The sequence below is a fragment of the Podarcis gaigeae genome (genome assembly GCF_964106915.1).
Source record: "Podarcis gaigeae genome assembly, chromosome: 16".
In the NCBI taxonomy this organism is placed as follows: Eukaryota; Metazoa; Chordata; class Lepidosauria; order Squamata; family Lacertidae; genus Podarcis; species Podarcis gaigeae.
The window spans coordinates 36,190,753-36,215,609 of record NC_139693.1 but is presented as its reverse complement, the minus strand read 5'-3'; the positions used below and the strand labels follow the sequence as shown (position 1 = coordinate 36,215,609).

The 24,857-nt window shown below is 45.1% G+C and overlaps 1 protein-coding gene across 2 annotated transcripts in view; it reads right to left on the bottom strand.

Moving 5' to 3' along the window:
* The window catches only part of SLC15A4 (solute carrier family 15 member 4), a 54,911-nt gene that overhangs the window by 3,535 nt on the left and 26,519 nt on the right, over positions 1-24,857 (bottom strand). For both annotated transcript variants that reach the window (XM_083717324.1, XM_083717325.1), the window contains exons 5-7: positions 20,700-20,868; positions 11,820-11,975; positions 2,000-2,158 (exon numbers count right to left, since the gene is read on the bottom strand). In XM_083717324.1, coding sequence (XP_083573450.1) covers positions 2,000-2,158; positions 11,820-11,975; positions 20,700-20,868 — 484 coding nt within the window. The remainder of the gene's footprint in view (positions 1-1,999; positions 2,159-11,819; positions 11,976-20,699; positions 20,869-24,857) is intronic.

Below are 24,857 nucleotides of genomic sequence, written 5' to 3'. Positions count from 1 at the left end.
CTTTTACAGGTCAGGATGTTAACGCCATGGAAATCTCCATTTTTTAAACTCCAGAAATAATTTAATTGTTTCATGGGGGCTGGGCTGGCACTTGAGTGTTTGTGGGCAAATTAAGTGGTGAGGGGGAGCTAAAGAAACACAATGATTTGAGCCAACACAGTTAACACTGTGCTGCTGCGGCATGTGGAGGAAACTGGATCAATCAGCCGGGGGGAATGATTCTGCCTGGGATAGTTCTCCTGGCTCTGAGCCTTCTATGAGGTTCCCCCCCCCCCCTTCTCTATCAAACCTTCTCTATACCTCAGAGCAGCTCCACCAATGTCACAACACAGCGGTCCTCAAAGTGGATGGTGCTGCTTCCTTGGGGGGGCGGGCGGTGGGATTACCTGGGGGATGGTGGTGCTGGAGATGCCAGTGACTATCAGATTTGGAAAAGCCGGCATCAATGGATCACGTTCACCCATTTTGTTGAATTCATTAACCTAGACAGTTTGGGTTGGATTTTGAATACCGTATTTTTCGCTCTATAAGATACACCCGACCCTAAGACGCACCTAGTTTTTAGAGGAGGAAAACAAGAAATCAACGCAAAGCCTCTTGAGCGAAGAGGCAGGAGCGCCCCCGCTGAACTCAAGAGGCTTTGCGTGGCTATCCCAGAAGCCAGACAAGACTCTCCTGCTGGTCTTTGTTCACAACCCTGCAGGTAGGAACAGAGCCATTGTAGCTCAGTGCTACTGAGACCCATCCAGCAGGGTCAATCCAGAAGGATATTATAGCCAGTGGTTCTGAAGGCCACTGAGAGATTGAGCAGCAGCAGCAGCAGCAGCATGGCACTCCTCCTGTCCTTCCATCTTGGACTACTGCAATGTGCTCTACATGGGGCTACCTTTGAAGGTGACCCGGAAACTGCAACTAATCCAGAATGCGGCATACAACTATACAACACCGGTCCTGAAAGACCTACATTGGCTCCCGGTACGTTTTGGAGCACAAATCAAAGTATTGGTGCTGACCTTGAAAGCCCTAAACAGCCTCGGCTCAGTATACCTGAAGGAGCGTCTCCACCCCCATCGTTCTGCCTGGACACTGAGGTCCAGCGCTGAGGGCCTTTTGGCAGTCCTCTCACTGCGAGAAGTGAGGTTATGGGGAACCAGGCAGAGGGCCTTCTCGGTAGTGGTGCTTCCCTTGTGGAACGCCCTCCCTTCAGATGTCAAGAAAATAAACTATCTGACTTTTAGAAGGCAGCCCTGTATCAGGAAGTTTTTAATGTTTGATGTTTTATCGTGTTTTTAATATTCTGTTGGGAGCTGCCCAGAGTGGCTGGGAAAACCCGGTCAGATGGGCGGGGTATGTATGTATGCATGCATGCATGCATAAATAAATAAATAAATAAATAATAAAGTTCATCCATTAGAATGACAGAGGCTGATTTGGCCCCCAACCAGGCCTGAACCCAGGGCTAGCACGGATTCAGATAGTCCGTCTCATCTGGCAATATCTGAAGCTATTCCCTCACAACCCTCTCAGTCGTCTTTCACCAGGAAGGAAGGAGGGATCTGCAACCAGAAGATAGTAGTTACAACCCCTTGGATGGTCTATAACCAGCTACTTTGCTCAGAGGGCACCAAAATAAAGGAGATCCCCGGTGTCAACTGCTTTGCTCAGCGAACAATTTCTCCAGAGCAGCCTCTAACAGCATTCTAAAGATAGTAACGAACGAACCAGCATTGTTATACGGGGGTGGGGGGTGGAATTATTACAGGGTCGTTTCGGAATTTCTGTGTAATCGTTGCTCAGCTTTTAAAATGCCTCCTCTGGCGAAGGTTGCCAGTGAAAATTGCAGCTTAGAAAAAACAGCCGTGCCTAAGATAGGAAAGTTTTTAAAATTAACAGCATGCGGCAGCTTTAGGAATAAGTACTCTGCTTTCTTTTTCTCTAACATGCTGGAACATAAATAAATAAATAAATAAATAAATAAATAAACACATAAATAACTTACCCAAATCTGTGTGATTACTCATCCAGCCAATCGCTGTAATAGACACCAAAGCCAGAAGCCCTGATCCAACAAAAGACCCAATTCCGGAAAAAAAGAAAAAGAGACCCATAATAGCACTCTGCATAGATTTGGGAGCAGCAGAATATGCAAATTCCAGACCTGGAACAAAAGAACAAAGGGGGAGAGGAATTAAGGCGAATTCTATCCATTATTTTGGGCAACATTTTTTCACGAGTATAAAGGCCATGAAGACACAGGCTCAAAACCTGTGGACCCACAATTATTATTCATCACACATTATCTGTAATGTTTATGGCACATTCTAAGACAGTGAGCGAGAGATATAATTACAGGTTTATTTGTTTCAGCCCCAGCAAACATGGCCAACAACCAGGGGTGATTGGAGTTGTAGTTCAGTAAGCACCTGGAAAGTCAAAGTTTCTCCACACCTGATTTAAATCCTAAAAGGCTACTGTGAAGCATGTTAAACACTATGCTATAGAATGTAAAACTTAAGGACCAAAACCCTTTGGTTTAAGGGTTTAAACCTCACATATTTACTCATGTGCCAAAAGCATGGAAGGGATAAGTTAAGGCAACTGCCTTAACTGCCATGTAGACACTGCTTTGACACACACTTACAACTCAGCCTCTGTGCACCTATGTCTCTTCCTTTGCATGAAAGAATGCTTCTTGTGATATGCAGAATCCACAGTCCTCCACAGAGGCTTTTAAAACATCTGCCTGACCTTACGTCAGCCCCGAACCCCAACTTTTGTTCAACTTAGCGGGTGTCTTTTTAGGGGAGGCTCATGCCATTGTTTCTGACAACTGGGCATACTTGCTGGAGAAGCTGAGAGTCCAACGGCATCTTGGAAGGACGCAGATTCCACATCACTGCTCTGCAACTGCAGCAAGATTATCCAGGTGCCTCTGACTTTGCAAACAGGATTGCAGACGAAAGGCAATGCCTGCATTTCTAAAAGCCTCTGAAGTTGAGCTCGTATTGCTGGATAAAAGACTGCTATAAACAGAGCCTGGTTTCTACTCCGTACGAAATCTGGGCTCTTTGTGCAAAGGAAAGGACACGTGCGTTTCAAAGCAAGGAATGTGTCATAATTGCTGCAATTCAACTTATTATGCAAATTGAAGGGCTTAACGGAACAGCGCAATGGAGAGCCCCATCAAAACATTCAGCACTCCGCCACTCTCCCAGAATATCCAACCAAAGCGTTCGACAATCTGCCACTCTCCCAGAATATCTGACTCCCATCTCTGAGGTGCTGAGCTTCTCATTATTTGCCTTTTAGCTCAGATAACCACCAGAAGATTGAAACAAAAGCTTTGTAGAGCAACTGGAAGAGGGGTGGACAAATGTCAAAAAGCAATTAAGAGCAGCAGGGAGACTCCAGTTCAAACACAAACTCTTGCGTTTTATCCCAACACTCTGGCTGCAGAGGATTCAAAAGCGGAAGCATGTTGCATGCTGGAAGAAAACTTAAAAATAACTACGCAGGCTGCCCGACAATTTTCCAAGCACAATTCAAAAGCACTGGTGCCTACTTTTAAAATCCACCCTGCAAAAAGGTGGGCCAAGCTTTATATTTCTGGGTTCGGCATTAGGGAGAAGTTTCTGATTCTAAGACCTGTTTGACAGTGGGACAGGCTCCCTCGGAAGGTGGACTCTCCTTTTTTATACAGAGGTGGGATGACCATACGCCGGGGATTCTTTAGCTGCGATTCCTGCATTTCAGGGAATTGGACGAGATGACCCCAGGGGTCATTTCAAGTTTAATAGTTACAGTCATACCTCGGGTTACAGCCGCTTCAGGTTGTGTTTTTTCAGGTTACGGACTGCCGAAACCCGGAAGTACCGGAACAGGTTACTACTGGGTTTCAGGGGTCATGCATGTGCAGAAGCGCTAAATTGTGCTTTGCGCATGCGCAGAAGTGCCGAATTGCAACCCACGTGTGCGCGACACCCAAAACCCGGAAGTAACCCGCACGGATCACGTTCGCAACCTGAGCGTCCACTGTATTTGATTCTATATGCTTCTTTAACAGAACCTCAAGGTCCATCACCAACAATATAGGAAACTGCCCTATACTGAGTCAGACCATTGTTTCCATTTGGCTCAGTACGGCCAGGAAATTCCCTGTGTTGCAAAAACAGAAAACTCCAAACAACCACAAGCAACACGCGGCTAATAATGATCTAACAAAATATTATTAACATTATATTGTTTCACACTTCATAAGCAGAAAATATGTCATCCTTGCATAAAGTCGCAAGTAATCAAATAAATGTTCCATGCACAGAATCAGAAAGCGGGATCAGTCAGTATCAAAACAGGCTGAGATGAAGGCAAATTGTCTTTCAACAGTCAAAATCCTGCAGAAGTGCGGTGATGAGGGCTCCAAGTGTAGAACAGTTTTTCCGGATAACGAACTGTTTCAATAATGATTCTTCGTGAGCGAATAGGTTGCCCCTACAGGTACTTCAAATAGCAGTGGATCAGCAATCACTTAACTATGTAGTAAGCTGAGGGGATGGTTCAGAGAGAGACCGGCTTTAAAAGGGATTTAGACAAAGTCATGGAGCGTAAGGCTATCGGTGGCCACTAGCCTCAATCGCTGTCTTCTGCTGTGGGAGGCTGTATGCATATGAATGCCAGTTGCATTGGAGAGGAAGTTGTTGCACCCAGATCTAAATAAAGGAAGACCCTGCAACATCTACATCGTCACACATATAAAGATGATCCAGCACTGAAGATGGGAAGGTGTACCATGAGAACAGATTGGGCCACATGCTCCCTGCGGACTCTTTGTGCAGTGCCGAATGCCAGTTTTAGAGCATTGAAGAAGAAGAAGAAGAAGAAGAAGAAGAAGAGGAGGAGGAGGAGGAGGAGGAGGAGGAGGAGGAGGAGGAGGACGACGAGGAGGCGGCGTTTGGATTTGATATCCCGCTTTATCACTCCCCTTCAGGAGTCTTAAAGTGGCTAACATTCTCCTTTCCCTTCCTCCCCCACAACAAACGCTCTGTGAGGTGAGTGGGGCTGAGAGACTTCAGAGAAGCGTGACTAGCCCAAGGTCACCCAGCAGCTGCAGGTGGAGGAGCGGAGACGCGAACCCAGTTCATCAGATTACAAGACTACGCTCTTAACCACTACACCACGCTGGCTCTCAATGACAAGCTTGCAATGACAAGCTTGAGATCTGGTTCCTTCCCATTTATTACAGCTCATCGGGTGCAGAGGGCAGTCAGGAAATAGCAAGAGGTCTGTTGTGAATGGCAAAGTGGCAAACCAGCTGCCTAAGCAACAGCGCCATCTCCACTTGCGATTCTCGGCACTGTCTCCAGCACTGCATCGCCATTACGGTTCGTAGTCACCACCTAATAATAATAATAATAATAATAATAATAATAATAATAATAATAATAATTTATTATTTGTACCCCGCCCATCTGGCTGGGTTTCCCCAGCCACTCTGGGCGGCTTCCAACAAAGATTTAAACTACATTAAAATGTCACACATTGAAAACTTCCCTGAACAGGGCTGGCTTAAGATGTCTTCTAAATGTCAGGTGTCTTCTAAATGTCTCTTTGACATCTGGTGGGAGGGCGTTCCACAGGGCGGGCACCACTACCGAGAAGGCCCTCTGCCTGGTTCCCTGTAACTTGACTTCTCACAGCAAGGGAACCACCAGAAAGCCCTCAGCACTGGACCTCAGTGTCCGGGGAGAACGGTGGGGGTGGAGATGCTCCTTCAGGTATACTGGGCTGAGGCCGTTTAGGGCTTTCAAGGTCAGCACTAACACTCTGAATTGTGCTCGGAAATGTACTGGGAGCCAATGTAGGTCTTTCAAGACCAGTGTTATGTGTTCTGCCCCCAGTCACCAGTCTAGCTGCCGCATTCTGGATTAGTTGTAGTTTCCAGGTCACCTTCAAAGGTAGCCCCACGTAGAGCCCATTGAAGTAGTCTAAGCGGGAGATAATCAGAGCATGCACCACTCTGGCGAGACAGTCCACGGGCAGATAGGGTCTCAGCCTGCATACCAGATGGAGCTGGTCGACAGCTGCCCTGCACACAGAATTGACCTGCGCCTCCATGGACAGCTGTGAGTAAGGGAATTAAGATGAGCAAATGAAACCTGGCTGGTTTTTCTCACAGTCTGATGGTGCTCAGCTTGTGGTAACACGCAGGTGGGCTTTTCCATCCCTGCAAAATGCCTCCAGGCTGAAAGACGACAGGCCCATCAGTATTGGCATTCCATCGGCTCTTGAAGATACACCAGTTTAGGCAAGGCTTCCTCTGAACTTGATTTTCCTAATTACTTATTTTATTTATTTATTTATTTATAATTTTTATTAGTTTTTCCTTTTATAACACAACAAATCCAACCTTGCAATAACAAACAAATATACTATTTGCTCAGCCGAGCTTGTGACTTCCCTCTGTCCCTTCAGCTGTTTTTTTTTTTTTAATTTTCAGATCTTTGTATCACACTTTAAATTATCAATTTCTGACCTTAATATCCTTGTAGTCAACTCTATCTCTTTGGTCTGAAAAGTTTAAAAGTTTATCGTTCCTGGATTTACTTCAGTCCCGCTAGTGTCTTCACATTTCTACAATAATTGTTCATATACCAAATAAATTTACTCCAGTCTCTTTGAAATTTGCGACCAAAGACCCAATTACTTATTTTAATCACACTTTTAACTGTTCCATTGCTAAGCCTCTTAACAAGCTTGTTTTGTTGCAAATTTTAATCACAGATATTTTTTTTCTTGGAACTGTACCATTGTATATTTTAATTATTATGGATTTTATAGTGACTTTTTTTAAAAACAAAACAAAAAAACAGGGAGGCATACATTTTCTCTCCCCTCCCTTCATTTCACCCTCACAACAACCCCTTAAGGTAGGCTAGGCTGAGAGACAGTGGCTAGTCCACAGTCAACCTGACCCTTTCAGTATGGATTGTGGGATAATCTGAACAAATCGCAAGGCCCTTGAAGGACAATTCTCGCTTTTTGAACTGAGATACAAAACAGAACCAAATGTTTGTCCAGAAACAACTTTAAAAGGACACCTGGTATAACTCTGCAGCGTAATATACCCACCACATTGAACAGGGCCTCTTTGAGTTTTTCTAAGCAGAAATATGAAAAAGTATAAATATAAAAAAGCAAAATGACAGGGGCTGAAATTCCTGAGGACAGAACAGTTTTTTCCCACATTTTCTTTCTGCCTGAAGAGGATCTAAAATCCTGCCACCTAGTGGCTTCACTGTGGAACTACTGAGAGAAAAAGTTAACTTTTACAAGTTTCTGCCAGTATTCCGTCCCGGAAGCAAATGAAGTGGCTTTTCTTCAGATGAAGCACCCAAGGAATTTTTAGAGAAACCAAAATGCAATTCCATTGGCCGCATCTGGGGAAATGGGTAGGTAGGGAGACATTCTCCTGGCCTTGAAATGTATTATTAATACCGCAATGGCCACTGTATGTGTTTATAGAAGTTAGCCTAATGCTACAAAACTTAACATTAATTGCTCCGGCTGCTTTTGCCCCTGGCCCTGCCCAATGGCTACCGTGTGGCCCCCGGAAGGTCACCCAGTAAGGAAAATGGCCCTCTGACTGAAAAAAGGTTCCCAAGCCCCGATTTACACCGTCACAGCCTGAAGCCTAGTGCAGATGGGTCCATCTACATTGCCAGATCTGCAGAGCTGTCCCTCCAAAGCCCTGCTCAAAACAACACCCTGAGGTGTTGTCCTAAAAAGTCGTCTCCTAAAAAGGTTGCCTCCTAAAAAGTCGTCTCCTAAAAAGGTGGACCATGAAGAGCTTTGGGGCATGTGAGTAACGAGTTTCTGTGGCCACCAAGTTCATATCTGCTTTGATAATAAAGATTGTGCAAGGAGGTAACAGTATAAAAATCAAGATACACGTGGCAAAAAGCCGCAAAAGCGGTCTTCTCCCCGCCGCCCTGGGGTGAAGAAGTGCACTGATACCAAACTTGCCTCACAAGGGATGGGGAAGACAATAATCTGACTTGCTGGAGTCACCAAAACAGTTGGATGGCACCCTGTATGCCTCCTTCCAGCAACCCCTGCAGCCAAGCTGGTGCCAAACATTTTGCTACGCTTTCCTTTGGACAATGTCAATAAGGCTGGGGGGGGGGCGGGTCTTGTTATTCAGGCAGCTCAGGACCTCCAGATATAAACCCCCCCCAGGCTTGCGCCCCTGGGAGGTCACTTAAGTGCTGCTAGCACAGCGGTTTGACTTCACCCCTGGTGGCATACTCCATTGAGATGTATGCCAAAGTTTTAATTCTATCAATGTTTAGCTGCTTGTTGTTTAAGTTTTTAGCAATTCTTGCTTTTACATGTAAGCTTTTATCTGCTTTTTATCCTGTCAGTGGAAAAGGTGGGGGTATAAAGGGATCATAATAATAAATTAAGTTTGTTTTTTTAATGAATATAACGAAGGCAGCCTTGTATCAGGTGTTATCTTGGCTTGGGGCGGACGGTGGATGATGCACCGTTGCCCCACGCTCCCGGGCTGCTTCCTGGGGGGAGCCTCCCAAGAGCTGTCAAAAAGAACGGGGAAGGGGGGAATGCTGTCGGCAAAGCGGTGCAGCTCCCCCCCAGGAAGCATCCCAGGAACGTGGGGCAATGGCGGCAGCCCGCCTGCGACTCCCAAGCTGTCAAAATGAAGGAGGAAGAGGAGATTCCTGTTGGCAGAGTGGCGCAACTCCCCCCCCCCCCCGGCAGCTCGGGGAAAGCTTGGGAGTCACGGGTGCACGGCGCACCGTTGTCCCACAACCCCAATGGTCCTCCTGGGAAGCTGTTTCAGCAGCACATCATAAGGTCTTGATTATAAGCCGCACTGTAACTTTTCTGGATCAGAATTCGGGGAAGAACTTATAATTGGGCCAATATGGTACAGTGGTACCTCGGGATGCGAACGGGATCCGTTCCAGAGCCCCGTTCGCATCCTGAATGGAACGTAAGATGAGACGGCGCATCTGCGCATGCACGGGTTGCACCTTGCCGCTTCCATGCATGTGTGTGACGTCATTTTGAGTGTCTGCGCATGCGCGAGTGGTGAAACCCAGAAGTTAACGTGCTCCGTTACTTCCGGGTTGCCGTGGAGTGCAACCCGAAAGCGCTCAACTTGAAGCACATTCAACCCGAGGTATGACCGCACTTATTTTAAAGGTGAAGATGTACTCAATCAAAGGGACATTGTTTTTATTCATCAACCAAACTAAACTTAAATGTTCAAGATTAACAACTAAACTTTACTTGGGGGGGGGGACTTTAAAAACGAGGCACAGACTATCATTTTTGGGGGGCATTCTTTGTTTTTGGCCCATGGTGATCCAGGTGTCGAGTGTCGAGGGGGAGTAAAAAGGAAGAGAGAGGAGCAGAGAAAAGAGAGCATCAGTTATTAAATTCGACGTCTACGCAAAACAACATGCATGTGAAACGGAGGCACAAAGCTGGAGCTATTTCTTGCTTTGCTTTTGCTAATGAGCCCTGAATGTGTGTGAAACAGACCAGAAAATGAGATTTTACGGCCACGCTCCCTCCTCCCGTTTGTGCATTCCACGAAAAACAAGGAAAGAGAGAAAAGAGAATAAAATCAATAGGAGCCTGTACTGCCGGACACTACATGAAACCGGCAGGGGACGGAAATACTCAAGGACACTTCCCTCTTGGGCTAGGGCAGCGAATTTCAAGCTGCACACTGGCAACATCTGCAGCCTTGGGGCCATCTAACCTTGTGCCATCTGCATTGATTGACAGTGGCTCCCAAAGTCAGCAAAAGTCTTTGCCATCACCTGATCTTTTTTAAAACGAAAACAAACCTGAGGCTGCCAGGGATTGACCCTTAGATCATGGGTAGGCAACCTAAGGCCCGTGGGCTGGATCTGGCCCCATCACCTTCTCAATCCGGCCTGTGGACGGTCTGGGAATCAGTGTGTTTTTACATGAGTAGAACGTGTGCTTTTATTTAAAATGAATCTCGGGGTTATTTGTGGGGCATAGGAATTTGTCCATTTTTTATTTTATTTTTCAAAATATAGTGCGGCCCTGCACAAGGTCTGAGGGACAGTGGACCGCCCCCCTGCTGAAAAAGTTTGCTGACCCCTGCCTTAGACAACTAAACACATGTTCCAGCATTGATCTACAGCCCCTCCTTTTTACGAGGCTCCCCTATTCCTCCCTTCCTTCCAAAGGAGCCCAGGGCGACACACAACAGGACATGAAACCTCTTAAAAGCAGTTCTAATACAGTGGTACCTCGGGTTAAGTACTTAATTCGTTCCGGAGGTCCGTTCTTAACCTGAAACTGTTCTTAACCTGAAGCACCACTTTAGCTAATGGGGCCTCCTGCTGCCGCCAGAGCACAATTTCTGTTCTCACCCTGAAGCAAAGTTCTTAACCCGAGGTACTATTTCTGGGTTAGCGGAGTCTGTAACCTGAAGCATATGTAACCCGAGGTACCACTGTACATTGTGCCAATGCAGGAAATCAACTCCTACAACATCCCTGCGAGGTGGTCACCCAACCTCTGCTTAAGCAGCTCTAGGGAAAGAGAGCCCACCAAAGCCCATCGCCCCACCATCAAAGCTACTTGTGTCCCATGGGTAATCTTGCTAAGAGATAGGCTAGATTTTTTTCTTCCTCTCCCCCACCCCCTCGTAAATTGAATCCATTGGTTTGGATCCAGCTCTGCAATGTCAACTGCCAAGGAGCAGGGGCAGCCCCCTGAGATGTCAGGCTGAGAATCCCCTCTCCTCCCAGGTCTTACAACTTGACTGGGGTTTCCAGGGACTGAACCCTGGACCTTGATGACAATGGCACAAAACAGGGCTCCAACGTTATCAACATTATTACGGTGGTACCTCAGGTTTAGATGCTTCAGGTTACAGACTCCGCTAACCCAGAAATAGTACGTCAGGTTAAGAACTTTGCTTCAGGATGAGAACAGAAATTGTGTGACAGCGGGAGGCCCCATTAGCTAAAGTGGTACCTCAGTTTCAGGTTAAGAATGGACCTCCAGAATGAATTAAGTTCTTAACACGAGATACCACTGTAGTAGTATTATTATTGTTGTTGTTGTTGTTGTTGTTGTTGTTATTATTAGTTATTATTATTATTATTTTGCATACTGCCCTTTATCCGAAGATGGCAGGGCTCTTAACAACATAAACAAATTGAGAACACCAAATACGTAATAAAAACAAGAACAAAAAACCCCTCAATAACCCCCGCTCCCACAAACGTGTTTAAAATAACTGCCAAGTGGAAAACGCTGCAAATACACAGAATGAGCTTTCTTCCCCTCACCTGCAGATCCCTAAAAGCGGCATCGTAAAAGTATGAAATGGAAGCAAGAGCCCAGGGCAGGTGAGAGAGCTTTTAAATCAGGTGTGGGGAAGCTTTTCCAGTCCGAGGGCCACATTACTTTCTAAGCAATGTTCCAAGGGCCGCATGCTGGCGGTGGGTGGGGCCACAGGCAAAAGTGGGCGGGACGTGAAATTTGAGCTTTGCATCTCGCACAGCAGAGATAAGCAAGAGGCGTTCCCCAAAGCTGAGAGACACGTTTCCGGCCAGAGAAAACATTACATGCGGGAAGCTGGGAGAGAGTGGTGCATGTAACCTGGGAAGAGTTTTGAGGGCCACACAGGGAGGAAGGCAGGGGTGGGGTTTGCATTCTCCCTGTGGCCCAAGGCTCCTCAGCCAACGGGATGAAATGGCCGTACAGGAAAGAGCCGCAAGACCTTTCTGAGCTCCCCTTCCCAAACTCACCTGAAATGCTTGCAAATATCTCGCTGAACCCAATCAGGAGGTATTGAGGGATCTGCCACCAGACGGACATATCGGCCGCATGATAGACTGCGTTCCCAATCGTCTGATTGATAGTCCTGACCTTCACGATCTTCAGTCTGTTGCTTTCCAATATTCCTGCAAGAGAGGGGGAAATGCAATATGGAGCTTCACATTTTTTAAAAAATCCCACCCTTCCTTCTAGATCAGGGGTAAAAGGTAAAGGGACCCCTGACCGTTAGGTCCAGTCACGGACGACTCTGGGGTTGTGGCGCTCATCTCGCTTTACAGGCCAAGGGAGCAGGTGTTTGCCCCCAGTTTTTCCAGGTCATGTGGCCAGCATGACTAAGCCACTTCTGGCAAACCAGAGCAGCGCACGGAAATGCTGTTTACCTTCCCGCCGGAGCGGTACCTATTTATCTACTTGCACTTTGAGGTGCTTTTGAACTGCTAGGTGGGCAGGAGCAGGGACCGAGCCACGGGCGCTCACCCCGTCGCGGGGATTCGAACCGCCGACCTTCTGATCAGTGCCACCCGCATCCCTCAGAGATCAGGGGTGAAGAACCTTATTTTAGCCAGTGGGCTGCAGGCCCTTCTGTGCAACCTTTCTCAATGATCCCTAGCATGGAATTAGCTTTTAAAAAAGTAAAAAATAAAAGTTGCTGCAGACTGCAAAGACTGACTTCTTCATGGATCCATCTATGATGACCCCAAGGTCTTGTTCCTGGTCTACCAGCTCATGAGCCTTTAGGTGAAATTAAGATTTTGTTTGCCCTGACATGCACCACTTTACACTTGTTTACACTGAATTGAATTTGCCACTTATTCATTCAGTTTGGAAAGGTATTTTTGTTTTATGGATCCTGAGCAATTTAGTGTCGTCAACAAACTTGGCCCCTTCCTCACTGCTCACTCCAAACTCTATAGAGCGTTTATGAAAACCTTTATGACCTTTTGCATGCAGAATGTCCCGTCTTGAATCCCTGGGGTCTCTGCAAAGGGCTGGGAAAAATTCCTGGCTGATACCCTGGAGAGCTGCTGCCAAGTCAGTGTGGACAATACTGAGTTAGATTTATCCATGGTCTGACTCTGTGTTCCTATAAGAAGCTAGGCAAGTGAGCTGGTACCCTGGATCCGCTGCTTCTTCTCAGTTCGAAGAGAACGGATGCAGATCTGCTTGCCTTACAAGAGGATTAGCTGAACTAAGCAGCCACAGCTTAAATTATGTTTTCTCACATCCACATGCAGAAAATACTGTAAGCACACCAAAGGAAACAAGAACAAAAACAGCCAGGAAAAGAAGCACATTTTTGGGAAATTCCAGTTTCCTGCACCACAGGATTCTGGAGTTATTGTATTCTCGTTTTATTAACCAGAATTACACAAATCCGTCCCTCGTCCCACGTGGATTAGCTTGCAGCTACTGATGCAAACAGACATCATTTGGAATAAAGGCCATCTCATTATGGCTAGCAGAGCACACACACACCCGGTACAAAGTCAAAGCAGAGCATCAACAGATGCTGGCGACCTGTATTATCTGGCGGGAGGAAAAAAACCCGAAATCCAGCGCTTGCTGGTTTTATGCAAATGCTGGACTACAGCGATTTTGCAAAAGCAAGAGATAAATCCCTTTTGATTCCTATGAAAACTAAAACCCCAACAAAAATGAGGCTTGCAAACTGTACAGCATGATTCAGAAGTCACTGGATAAAGTACCACAACCCTAAACCTGCTTACTGGGAGTAAAGCCCAAGTGAATTCAACAGGACAAACTTCCGAGGAGACAGCATCAAAGGAGTGTGGCTGTAAAATTAATGAATGTTAAAATGATGTTGGATTGAAATGAAACGGCTTTAGCAACAAGGTTAAAAAGAATATGTAAAAATGGATTGATAATCAGATGAAAATACGAAGTTATAATATGTTAAGATAAAGAATTAAGATAAAAACAAAGAGGGAAAGGATTTGCTGAATTAACCATGTGAATTGGAATACAAAAAAGGGAGGTGTGAGGAGGTCAGGAAACAAGTAAATGAAATACAAGACATGAAAAGATTGATCTGTTTTTAATTGTTTTTTATTTTTCATGTATTTTGTATTTTTCCTTTGTATTTTTGTACCTTTTTTATTTTTATTTTTTCCTTTTTTATTCTATAACTTTTTTCTGTCTGTAAAACTTCAATAAATATCATTTTCAAAAAAAAAAGAAAAAGAAGACCATCGGCTGTGGGCCTTGTGGGACCTGCCCCCTGCCTCTTCTACCTGGCCTCAGGTGCGGCTCTGACAGATTCACTGATGGACTGCTGCCTCAGAAGCTGAGGCAGCCAGAAGATCTTTGGGTTGGGGTATGCTGCTTTCGGTTGCTGTTATGGCCCCAGCTATTTGGAATGCTTTAAAATGCTTCTAATGCGACAGAGTGGTGCATGCTCTAGTTATCTCCCGCTTGGACTACTGCAATGTGCTCTAAGTGGGGCTACCTTTGAAGGTGACCCAGAAACTGCTATTAATCCAGAATGCAGCAGCTAGACTGGTGACTGGGAGTAGCCGCCGAGACCACATAACATTGGTTCTGCAAGCTCCGGGCCCCAAAATACCTGTTTTGGGGGCTGGGGCAAGCCCGAGCATCCCCCACCCCCAGAACCAGGTATTTTGGGGGGTATTTTATTTATTTTTTTGAATCCCCCCCCCAAAAAAAAAGTTGGGCAGGGGATTGACTGATTGATTGCACCGTCGTATACACATAGGTCTCAAGGCAGTTCACAACATGGTCAGGTGTGCCTTATGGAGCGAAAAATACGGTATATTTGCAGTGCAAGGCAGGAGTGGTGAACCTCTGGCCTTCCAGGTGGTCTACAATTCTCATCATCCCAACCAATGGTCAAAGATGATGGAGACTGGAGTCCAACAACACCTGGGGGTTGGGTGGGCGCAGGTTCCAGATTCCGGACGTAAAGAGTGTCTCCAGTTTCATCCTTTTTTAAAAATTCAAAATAAAGCCAAAACCAAACTGCCATGCTGCAGGTATCAACTACAGGAGGAAAACCAGCCTCCTTCAACATTGGTGCTGTGCTTGCAGAAGAAAGAGGAAGCGGAGGCAAACTGCGTTTCAGGTTTCTATGCAGCTGGGAGGATGTCTGAAAAAGGCAGTTCCCTCCCCCCCCCTTCAAATTTCATGCCAGTCATGTGAAGCAGGAAACGCTGCTTGCTCATGGTTAACACGTGCCGATCTGTGGCCACCACCAGGCAGGATTGGTGTTATGTGCTCAAACCGTCTTGTCCCAGTGAGCTACCTCTTCTTACCAGCAAGGGAAGACCAGCCTGGCTTCAGCTGGATGAAAAGTCCCACTTATCAGAAGAACCTGATCTCCCTCCTCTATCTAATCTGTCTACTCCTTTTTACTCGTACGTCTTGCCTATTTTTAGCTTGCACACCTGATGGCATCAGGCTCTTCTCCCTCCCTCTTTAAGTGACGTGAGTCGCTTTGGGAGGCAATTATTGTCAGAATTTCCAGAGTGGTACCTATGTTTGCTTTTTGCAACAAGCAAGCAAGCAAGCAAGCAAGCAAGCAAGCAAGCAAGCAAATCAGCAACAAGGTGCTTTGTGCAGCCTTGAAAGACAACAAATTGAGTACGCCGTAAGCTCTCCCTGACTCCCACCCACTTCATCAGATAACTGTTAGTGAATATATAATCGGTTATGATGTCATTCAACGTATAGGAATAAGCCACTTCAAACAGATGTACAGTCATACCTCGGGTTACAGATGCTCCAGGTTGCGCGCTGCGCCGAACCCGGAAGTACCAGAATGGGTTACTTCCGGGTTTCAGCACTTGCGCACGAGCGCTAAATCGCGCTTTGCGTATACGCAGAAGCACCGTATCACGACCCGCGCATGCGCAGACACAATGCTGCGGGTTGCGAACATGCCTCCCGCACAGATCACGTTCGCAACCAGAGCGTCCAAACAAATCAAATAAATGAATAGTGAGGAATGCCAAGCCGTCTCTCAAAGGAAGACGTCTCACAAAAGTCTTAAAGGAAGACGTCTCTCCAAAGTCTCAAAAGGACAGTATATCCGGAATAGTTCAACTGTTTCGAAATAAAGTCTTCATCAGTGAATAATTATCAATGGAATATTCATTCTAGTGGGGATCATGCTAGTGGATCAGTGCTCACTGGATAGTTCCCACCGGTATGAATATTCCATTGATAAGACGTCTTCCTTTAAGACTTTTGTGAGACATCTTCCTTTGAGAGACGGCTTGGTGTTCCTCGCTGTTCATTGATTTGTTCGATTCTTTGTTTGACTCTGATACGCATAACAACTTGTAGTTACTTGTATATTTTGTGAGATGTGTTGTAGGATATATACATCATTTTGAAGTGGCTTATTCGTATATGTTGAATGACATCATGACCGATTATATATTCACTAACAGTTATCAGCTGGCATGTTGCGTTTGCGTTTTTGTAGACTGTTACATTTTGCAACACGGGTTTGTGTTTGTTCACTTCATCAGATGAAGAAGGAGAGGAGTTTGGATTTGATATCCTGCTTTATCACTCCCATTAAGGAGTCTCAAAGCGGCTAACATTCTCCTTTCCCTTCCTTCCCCACAACAAACACTCTGTGAGGTGAGTGGGGCTGAGAGACTTCAGAGAAGTGTGACTGGCCCAAGGTCACCCAGCAGCTGCATGTGGAGGAGCAGAGACGCGAACTTGGTTCCCCAGATTACGTGACTACCGCTCCTAACCACTACACCACACTGGCTCTCAGATGTCTGAAAAGCAGGATTAAAATTAAATACAGTAAATAAGTAATGCCGGGCTCCGTCTACCAGCTTGGATGGGATGAATGGGCTGCAATTTAGGCAGTTCTGGACCACGGCAGGTGAGAAGTTGCTTCTCCCCATACATCCCACCCCACTTGCTTATGTCTACAGATGGTGCCTCATATTCCTGTGGCAAACCATTCTCTGGCTCAAGGAAGTGCTTTCAGTGCTGTGGGATTGACCCCCTGTGCTAAAATGATTGTTTTAACGGGAGATGGGGTTTTAACTTGGGTGGGTGTTGTTTTATTTGGGGAATGGGGGTTGTTTTAAAATGTTTTTAAATGTTAATTGGGATGTTTGTATTTGTGGCCTAGGGAATTGTTTAGAGGCTTTTGTTGGTGGTAGATTTTTTATTAGTTAGCATACATTAGTATTGTTAATTGTTTTTATTATGCATTTTGTGCTTTTAATTGAAAATTTATGTTGTGAACTGCCTTGAGACCTATGTGTATACGGCGGTGCAATCAATCAATCAATTCCCTGCCGAACACTGTTATATCTCAAGGAGCACCGCTCCTCATATGTACCGACCTACCACCTGTGGTGGTCATTGGAGGTCCTTTTCCATGTGCCCCCTCCTTGGGAGGTCCAGGGGGCGGCAACACAAGGAAGGGTCTTTACTGCAGTGGCTCCCCATTTGTGGGGAGTCCTGCCTGGCAGTGGTGGAGCTTCATGCTCCGGCACTGGGGGGGGGGGGGGGGGGAGAACAGGCTGGCATGCATCCTGGGGGTGTGGCACTCCACCTGAGGGGGTGGGGGACCCAGTGAGGGTGGGAGAGCAGCTGCGATGGCACCCTGCCGGGATCGCGCTGCCGGTGCGCTCCCCCCGCACTCCTCTTCCTCCGCCAGTGCCGCCTGGTGCCATCGTTTACACACCTTAAGGCCCCAGGTAAAGAAACATTTAATTCATTCTCTTATTTATCTGTGGCCTTGAGTTGGTGGAATGTTTGAATTCTTCCTTTTAAAAATTAGGATTGTCCTTTAGATTTTTCTGTTTTCTCTTTTATGCTGGTTTTAACATATGCATTTGTTTGCTTGTATACTGTAAGTCACTTTGCATTATCTCGTTGTTGCTTAAAAACGCCCAGATAATAATAATAAATGTTTCTGCCATTTGTTGAAAGTTTTTCTTTTCTCTCCATGCCTTCCTGAATTCAGCTGCAATCCTAACTATGTCTACTCAGTAGTAAGCCCTATTGAATTCAATGGGACGTGCTCCCAGGTAAATGGGGTTAGGATTGCAGCCTTAATCGAATTTCTTTCTGCAGTTTTTAATTCTTTAATGCTGTTTTATAATCTGGTATCATGCTTTACATTCTATTTCTGGGTATTCAGTGAATGTAGAGCCACTGAGAAATTCTGAAATGAAATGAACAAATTAATTATCTTTTCCTAGAAGTGAAGCAAACCCCAACAATTTCTTCTTTGTTGAATACTTTCCTTTCCTCACAAAGCCTTTCAAAATGAGTTTATTTTGTTTCTGTAGGGTTGTGGTGGCTGTTTAAAAAAAGTGGTGTAGTCAATGGAATGTTGGACTTGCAGAAGCCTGAATTCGAATCCCTGTTCAGGCACTAAGTTCCCTGCACATTCACACCCACCCAGTATTTACTGCCTTGCCTCCTGCGGAGGGATAAAAAAATATGTCCATGATAATAATTTCACCTGACACGCTACATCCTCTTTCCTCTTTCTTCCTTTCTTTTTTGGTTGTTCGAAGTAGCAATGTGCTAAGTTTCAAGATACGATCGAAGGCGCTTCTTTACCATTTAAAGTTTGGGATTAAATTTTTGCCGTAATTGTTTTAAAAGGCTGCAAACGGAGTTGATTTTCCAGCTGAGTAGTCTTAAATACCGGTGCTAAGAATTTACAATGTAAGCCACGAAAGTAAGCACCGCCAACGTTCATTAAATCTAATCAGTCGCGTTCTCGCACAATTTATAAGATATTCTGAAATAATCGAAAGCCTCTAATAGGCATTGCAAATTGCATCGGGGAGGGCGGGCGCTCAGGGGACGTGGCAGCTGGGTGGGGTGGGTGGGGAAGGCAAAGGTGGCGCCGCTGGATTTTGCCTGGATAGAAGAACCCGAAAGAAGTTGCTGCCCCACGGAAAAAAGTGTGCTACCGGATCGTTTGCCCAATCCATAAGCAGCCAAAACGATGTCGTGCTGGACTAGCACCCGGGGAAAAATGAGGCGGGATAAAATAATTTTGTTTGCTGAAGTTACCGTATTTTTCGCCCCATAGGGCGCACCGGCCTATAGTACGCACCTAGTTTTTTTTGGGGGAAATAAAGGGGAAAACAATTATTTCCCCCCCAGGTGTGGGGGTGGGGCAGGGGAAGCCCCAGAACAGGCTGCTATCTGCAAGCCGTGGGAGAGCTGCACGACTTCGCGCAGCTCTCCCACGGCTAGTGGAGAGCTGCCTGAAGCCTGGGGCGTGCTGAGCGCAGTGTACCCCAAGCTTCTGGGTGCAGGCAAGCTGTCCGCTAGCTGTGGGAGAGCTGCACGACTTTGCACAGCTATCCCATGGCTAGTGGATAGCTTCCTGAAGCCTGGAGAGCGAGAGGGGTTGGTGCGCACTGCATTCGCCCCATAGGATGCACACACATTTCCCCTTCATTTTTGGAGGGCAAAAAGTGCATCCTATAGAGCGAAAAATATGGTATATAGACCTCAGAAAGTTGTGTTGCCTAGGTACAGGGAACTGACTAAAATTAAACGCACAAATTTCTTGTAGCAGAGGGATAAAAGAAATAAAAGAAACGCCAAAAAGATATTCTTGGTTTAAAAGTTCAAACGACTTTACAGCAGGAACTTGTCTTGCCCACATATCAAAATGACCTTGTCCCTAATAAGGTAACTACCTCTTCTCATCGAGAGAGAAGCCTTAATGGCCCTATAAAGTGTCCCTCTCTCTGATATACTGAGAGGATTACAAGCCCTCAAGATTAATTTATTTAACACTATAACGCTTTATCAATACGTTCCTTGTGGTGGGTACCAGGGTGAAGGTATGAGCAGTCTATGAAGCATTGTGGAAAAGTGCTGAGCATGTGGAAATTATTCTCAATAAGTAGATCATTTACACATCCTACAAAGGCATCATTGTTTTCTTCTTGACTAAGTTGCAGAATTAGAGAAGATTAAAGGCACAGGACTGCTGAAACAAATACAGTGACACAGGTGTTGGCAGGGGTCTATGTATGGGCCCAAAATATTCCTGGGTGGGCAAAGAATTTGGGAGGAACCGAATTGGAGGGGTGTGTGATCTTGGTTACTGGGTAGGTAGGTGTTAACTTTTCTTGGAAGGGGAAATAAATGTTAACATGACTTTTATCTGGAGGTGATTTGAGTAATGGATAGGAGGAACGGAAGAGGAACGGAATTGATTTGGAACAGAATCTCCAAAGAGATCAAAGAAAGCACTTCTTTACATGGGATTTGAAGTGGTGGACACCAACTTGGATGGCTTCAAAACAGAATTAGACAAATTCATGAAGAAGAAGAGTTGGATTTGATATCCCGCCTTTCACTCCCCTTCAGGAGTCTCAAAGCAGCTAACATTCTCCTTTCCTTTCCTCCCTCACAACAAACACTCTGTGAGGTGAGTGAGGCTAAGAAACTTCAAAGAAGTATGACTAGCCCAAGGTCACCCAGCAGCTGCATGTGGAGGAGCGGAGATGCGAACCCCTTTCACCAGATTATGAGTCTACGGCTCTTAACCACTACACCACGCTGGCTCTCATGGAGGAATAAGGCTCTCAGTGGTTTACCAGCCAGTGTTGGAAGGAAGAAGGCCTCAGGACCCCAGCTTCTGGGAACCCTAAGTGGGGAAAACACTGTTGTGCTTGTGGGATTCCCAGAGCCATCTGGTCAGAAACCGAGACACAAAGTGTTGAACTTGATAGGCTTTTGGTCTGATGCTGGTGTAACGTATCACATTTTTTATCCCATTTTCTAGATGTTCCGGGCAGCCGCCAAATGACCGTTCAACCAGCGGCACTCTCACTGTCCCTCCCCTCTCTCACCTGCAGCAAACGCAGAACACATCACAAAGAACATGCCGACGGCAATCCTCTTCAGTGACGACGGGAGCAGGCCGTGCCTCTTCAAGATGGGGTCGACCACTTTGTCCTTCAAAGGTATTAATATGAGGATAAGCACCGCGTCAAACATGGTCAGCCAAGCTGCAGGGAACTGGGGGAGAAAGGGGAGGAGAGAGAGAGAGATGGAACAAAGTTGTAAGAGGATAAGGAGAGCCTGGAGCGCTGGATCAGGCCAGAAGGCCCATCTAAACAACTACCTGACATTTAGAAGACATCGGAAGGCAGCCCTGCTCAGGGAATTTTTTAATGTGTGGTATTTTAATGTATTTTTAATCTTTGTTGGAAGCTGCCCAGAATGGCTGGGGAAACCCAGCCAAATGGGCAGGGTACAAATAATAAATTGTTGTTGTTGTTGTTGTGGTGGTGGTTATCTCTCGCTTGGACTACTGCAATGCACTCTATGTGGGGCTACCTTTGAAGGTGACCCGAAAACTACAACTAATCCAGAATGCGGCAGCTGGACTGGTGACTGGGAGCGGCCACCGAGACCATAACACACCAGTCTTGAAAGACCTACACTGGCTCACAGTACGTTTCTGAGAACAATTCAAAGTGTTGGTGCTGACCTTTAAAGCCCTAAACGGCCTCCGTCCAGTATACCTGAAGGAACGTCTCCACCTCTATCGTTCTGCCTGGACACTGAGGTCCAGCACTGAGGGCCTTCTGGCGGTTCCCTCGCTGTGAGAAGCCATGTTACAGGGAACCAGGCATAGGGCCTTCTCGGTAGTGGCACCCGCCCTGTGGAACGCCCTCCCACCAGATGTCAAAGAGAAAAATAACTACCAAACTTTTAGAAGAGATCTAAAGGCAGCCCTGTTTAGGGAAGCTTTTAATGTTTAATAGGTTATTGTATTTTAGTGTTTTGTTGGAAGCCGCCCAGAGTGGCTGGGGAAACCCAGCCAGATGGGCAGGGTATAAATAATAAATTATTATTATAATTATATTATTGTTGTTGTTATTACTATTACTACTATTATCATCTAGTCCTGTATCCTGATCTCACAGTGGCCAACCAGATGTCCAAAATGAGAAGCCCACAAGCAGGGTCTGACCACAAGAGCATCTCTCCCCAATTTTGCTCCACATTCCACAGTAGAATGGAACCCGGGGAGGTTCTCCTGGCTCCGTCATTATATATCATTAGGTGCAAGGCAAGCCCCGTCCCCCTTTACCAGGTCTCTGGTTTTTAATTATCTATGTTCTTCTGTTTATGAGGGGGTGGGATGTTTTAACCAGCTTTTTGAAAAACGAATTGCCTTTTCAATTTTGCTCTGCTTTCCTTTTTTAATGGTTTCAATGCATCTATCTGCAAGGTGCTTTGAGTTACTTTGCTAAAAGAAAAAGGATAAATTTAATGAAATAATAATAATAATAATAATAATAATAATAATAATAATAATAGTACTAATAACTCTGCCCACTTTCAATTGTTCTCCAAAGGGAAAAGGAGGATGGAAACTGTTCCTCTGTGTGTGTGTGTGTGTGTGTGTGTGTGTGTGTCATCGTTCTTAACAGTCCCGGAGGGGATCATAATTTTAATGATTCCAGGACCAGAAGTGATTCAGAATCAGTTTCTGGACAGTGATAAATCATAAGGAACATTATACATTATGGCTACCAATTTGAAGGGAGGGAGGACACACCCCTCTGTACAGTTGAACGAGGGGCATTAATTTTCATCGTTAAGATTTCACCGCTTGACTCAGCCTGGAATCTCGTTAACGGAACAGGACTGTCATGCAAGGGGCTGAGATTCCATTAAGCCCTATTAATCACCAGAACACCTGTCTGCAGAATTATGGATTACGCCACTCACATCTGATAAACAAAGCCCTGTAAATTATTGAAATAAACACACACAAAGATGGCTTTTAAACAGCCATCAGAGCTCATATTAATGGCGAGGGTGACAGGAAGCAGTCAGTTATACATTCCCTGCTGATCCCCCCCTTTGCTTCAGAAACCACACGTTCCCCTACATGGTTTTGCTTAACTGTTTTCTCATTGCTAGAAAGTCTCCCCGCCCCCGCCCCAAAAGTGCCTAAGAGTTTTGGATCTTGCGCTGCTGTTATCAACATCATTTATCCCAGGCATAGGAACCTGTGTCCTTCCCAGATGTTGCTGGACTCCAGCTCCCATTGTCCAAGCTGGCTGGGGCTGATGGGAGTTGGGAGTCCAACAACCTCCAGAGGGCTGCAGGTTCTCCGGCTCTGAGTTAAAGGAGCATCTCGCTTGACAGAGCCTGATGCTGGAAATCTATCGTATTTTTTGCTCTATAAGACTCACCTTTTCCCTCCTAAAAAGTAAGGGGAAATGTGTGTGCGTCTTATGGAGCGAATGCAGGCTGCACAGCTATCCCAGAAGCCAGAACAGCAAGAGGGATTGCTGCTTTCACTGCGTAGCGATCCCTCTTGCTATTCTGGCTTCTGAGATTCAGAATATTTTTTTTCTTGTTTTCCTCCTCCAAAAACTAGGTGCGTCTTGTGGTCTGGTGCATCTTATAGAGTGAAAAATGTGGTACTTTAATACAGAACAACAAACCCCTGTGTTGCAAACTTAACACAACAAGCAACACAAGCAACACCTAGACCAATATACTAGATAGCACCGTAGTTCTTATTGCATAATATAAATGATTTAGTACAACAAAAACAAAATGTGTACACTTGTAAATTCTCTAATATATTTGAAAACAAATGAACACATGTCTGTCATTCTTTGAAAGTCCATAAAAGTATAGTAAGTCTATGGTTGAGACAAAGTAATAGATGCTATCCTGTGGGCTGAGCAGTAAAGCTTTTTAGGCGTTCATGGTGCCGAAGTAGTAAGTGAATAACAACGTAGGACAGCGATCCCGGATAATCTGACTGTTTCGCTGGAATCTTCTTCAGCACAACCCATAGATTAGAAAAATGCACAAGGAGCAGTGGTCATGAGGATACAGTCAGATTATCCACAGACGTGTGTTCATTTGTTTTCAAATATATTAGGAAATCTACTTTAAAACACAAGAGCAAATGCACATTTGCACCAGCTCTTTGCGCCATGAGAAACTCTGGGAACATACCAAGACAAGCAGGCAGGTGGGTCTGAGCACAACATCTCAAGTGGATTACTATTTATTACTATTTATTTATTTATTTTTTAATATTTATTTATGCAACAAGGAAAAACACACACAAAAAAACACAAATACCAAATTACACACAAATTACAAAAATAACCATAGACACATAATTTTCTTGGCAAGCAATAAAACATCTATTGGTCTTAACACTAAAGACCCAACTTCCCGTCTATTCCATATTTCAAATTCATATTACTTATTGCCAATACACATTTTTTTCATAATTAAACTTATTCTCAATAAATCTAATTTCTTCTATCTACCTAGCAACTATTACTGAAGTTCCTGGAATGCTGCAACAGAATTTAAACTACTATATTTATTTTTCAGATATTCTTTGAAAACCTCCCATTTAGAAACAAATTCCTGTTTTGATTTATTCTTTATTTTTTTCTGATAAACCATCTAATTCGGCATATTCTGTCAGCTTTTGGATCCAATCTTGTATAGAGAGGATTTCATTACTCTTCCATTTTGCTGCGATCAAAACTCTTGCTGCCGCCGTCGCATATAAAAAGATACCCTTCCTCTTTTGTGGAATATCCAAATCTGTTATTCCCAGGAGGTAGGCCTCTGGTTTTTTATTGAAAGAGATCTTTAGCATTTTTTGCAGTTCTGCATGTATACTCTCCCAGAATACCTGTATTTTCCTACATGGATTACTATTTATTAACTTATTAATCATATGTATATACTGCTTTCCCTCAAACAAGCTCAATGTGGCATGCACATATTTTTTCACACCCTAAAGAATCTCACTGCCTAGATCAGAACCCAGGAACCTGCAGTTCTAATAAGAACTCCTTGGTCCTTTTCACATGTATTACCAGCACTCTAACGAACATGAAACAAAACCCCAAAGGAGATCAGCCATGTCTGAAGTCTGCCCTAGTTCATAAAAGCTGATGCCCCTGTATGTGATGTCAAAAGATTCTGAATTTGCATTCAGATCA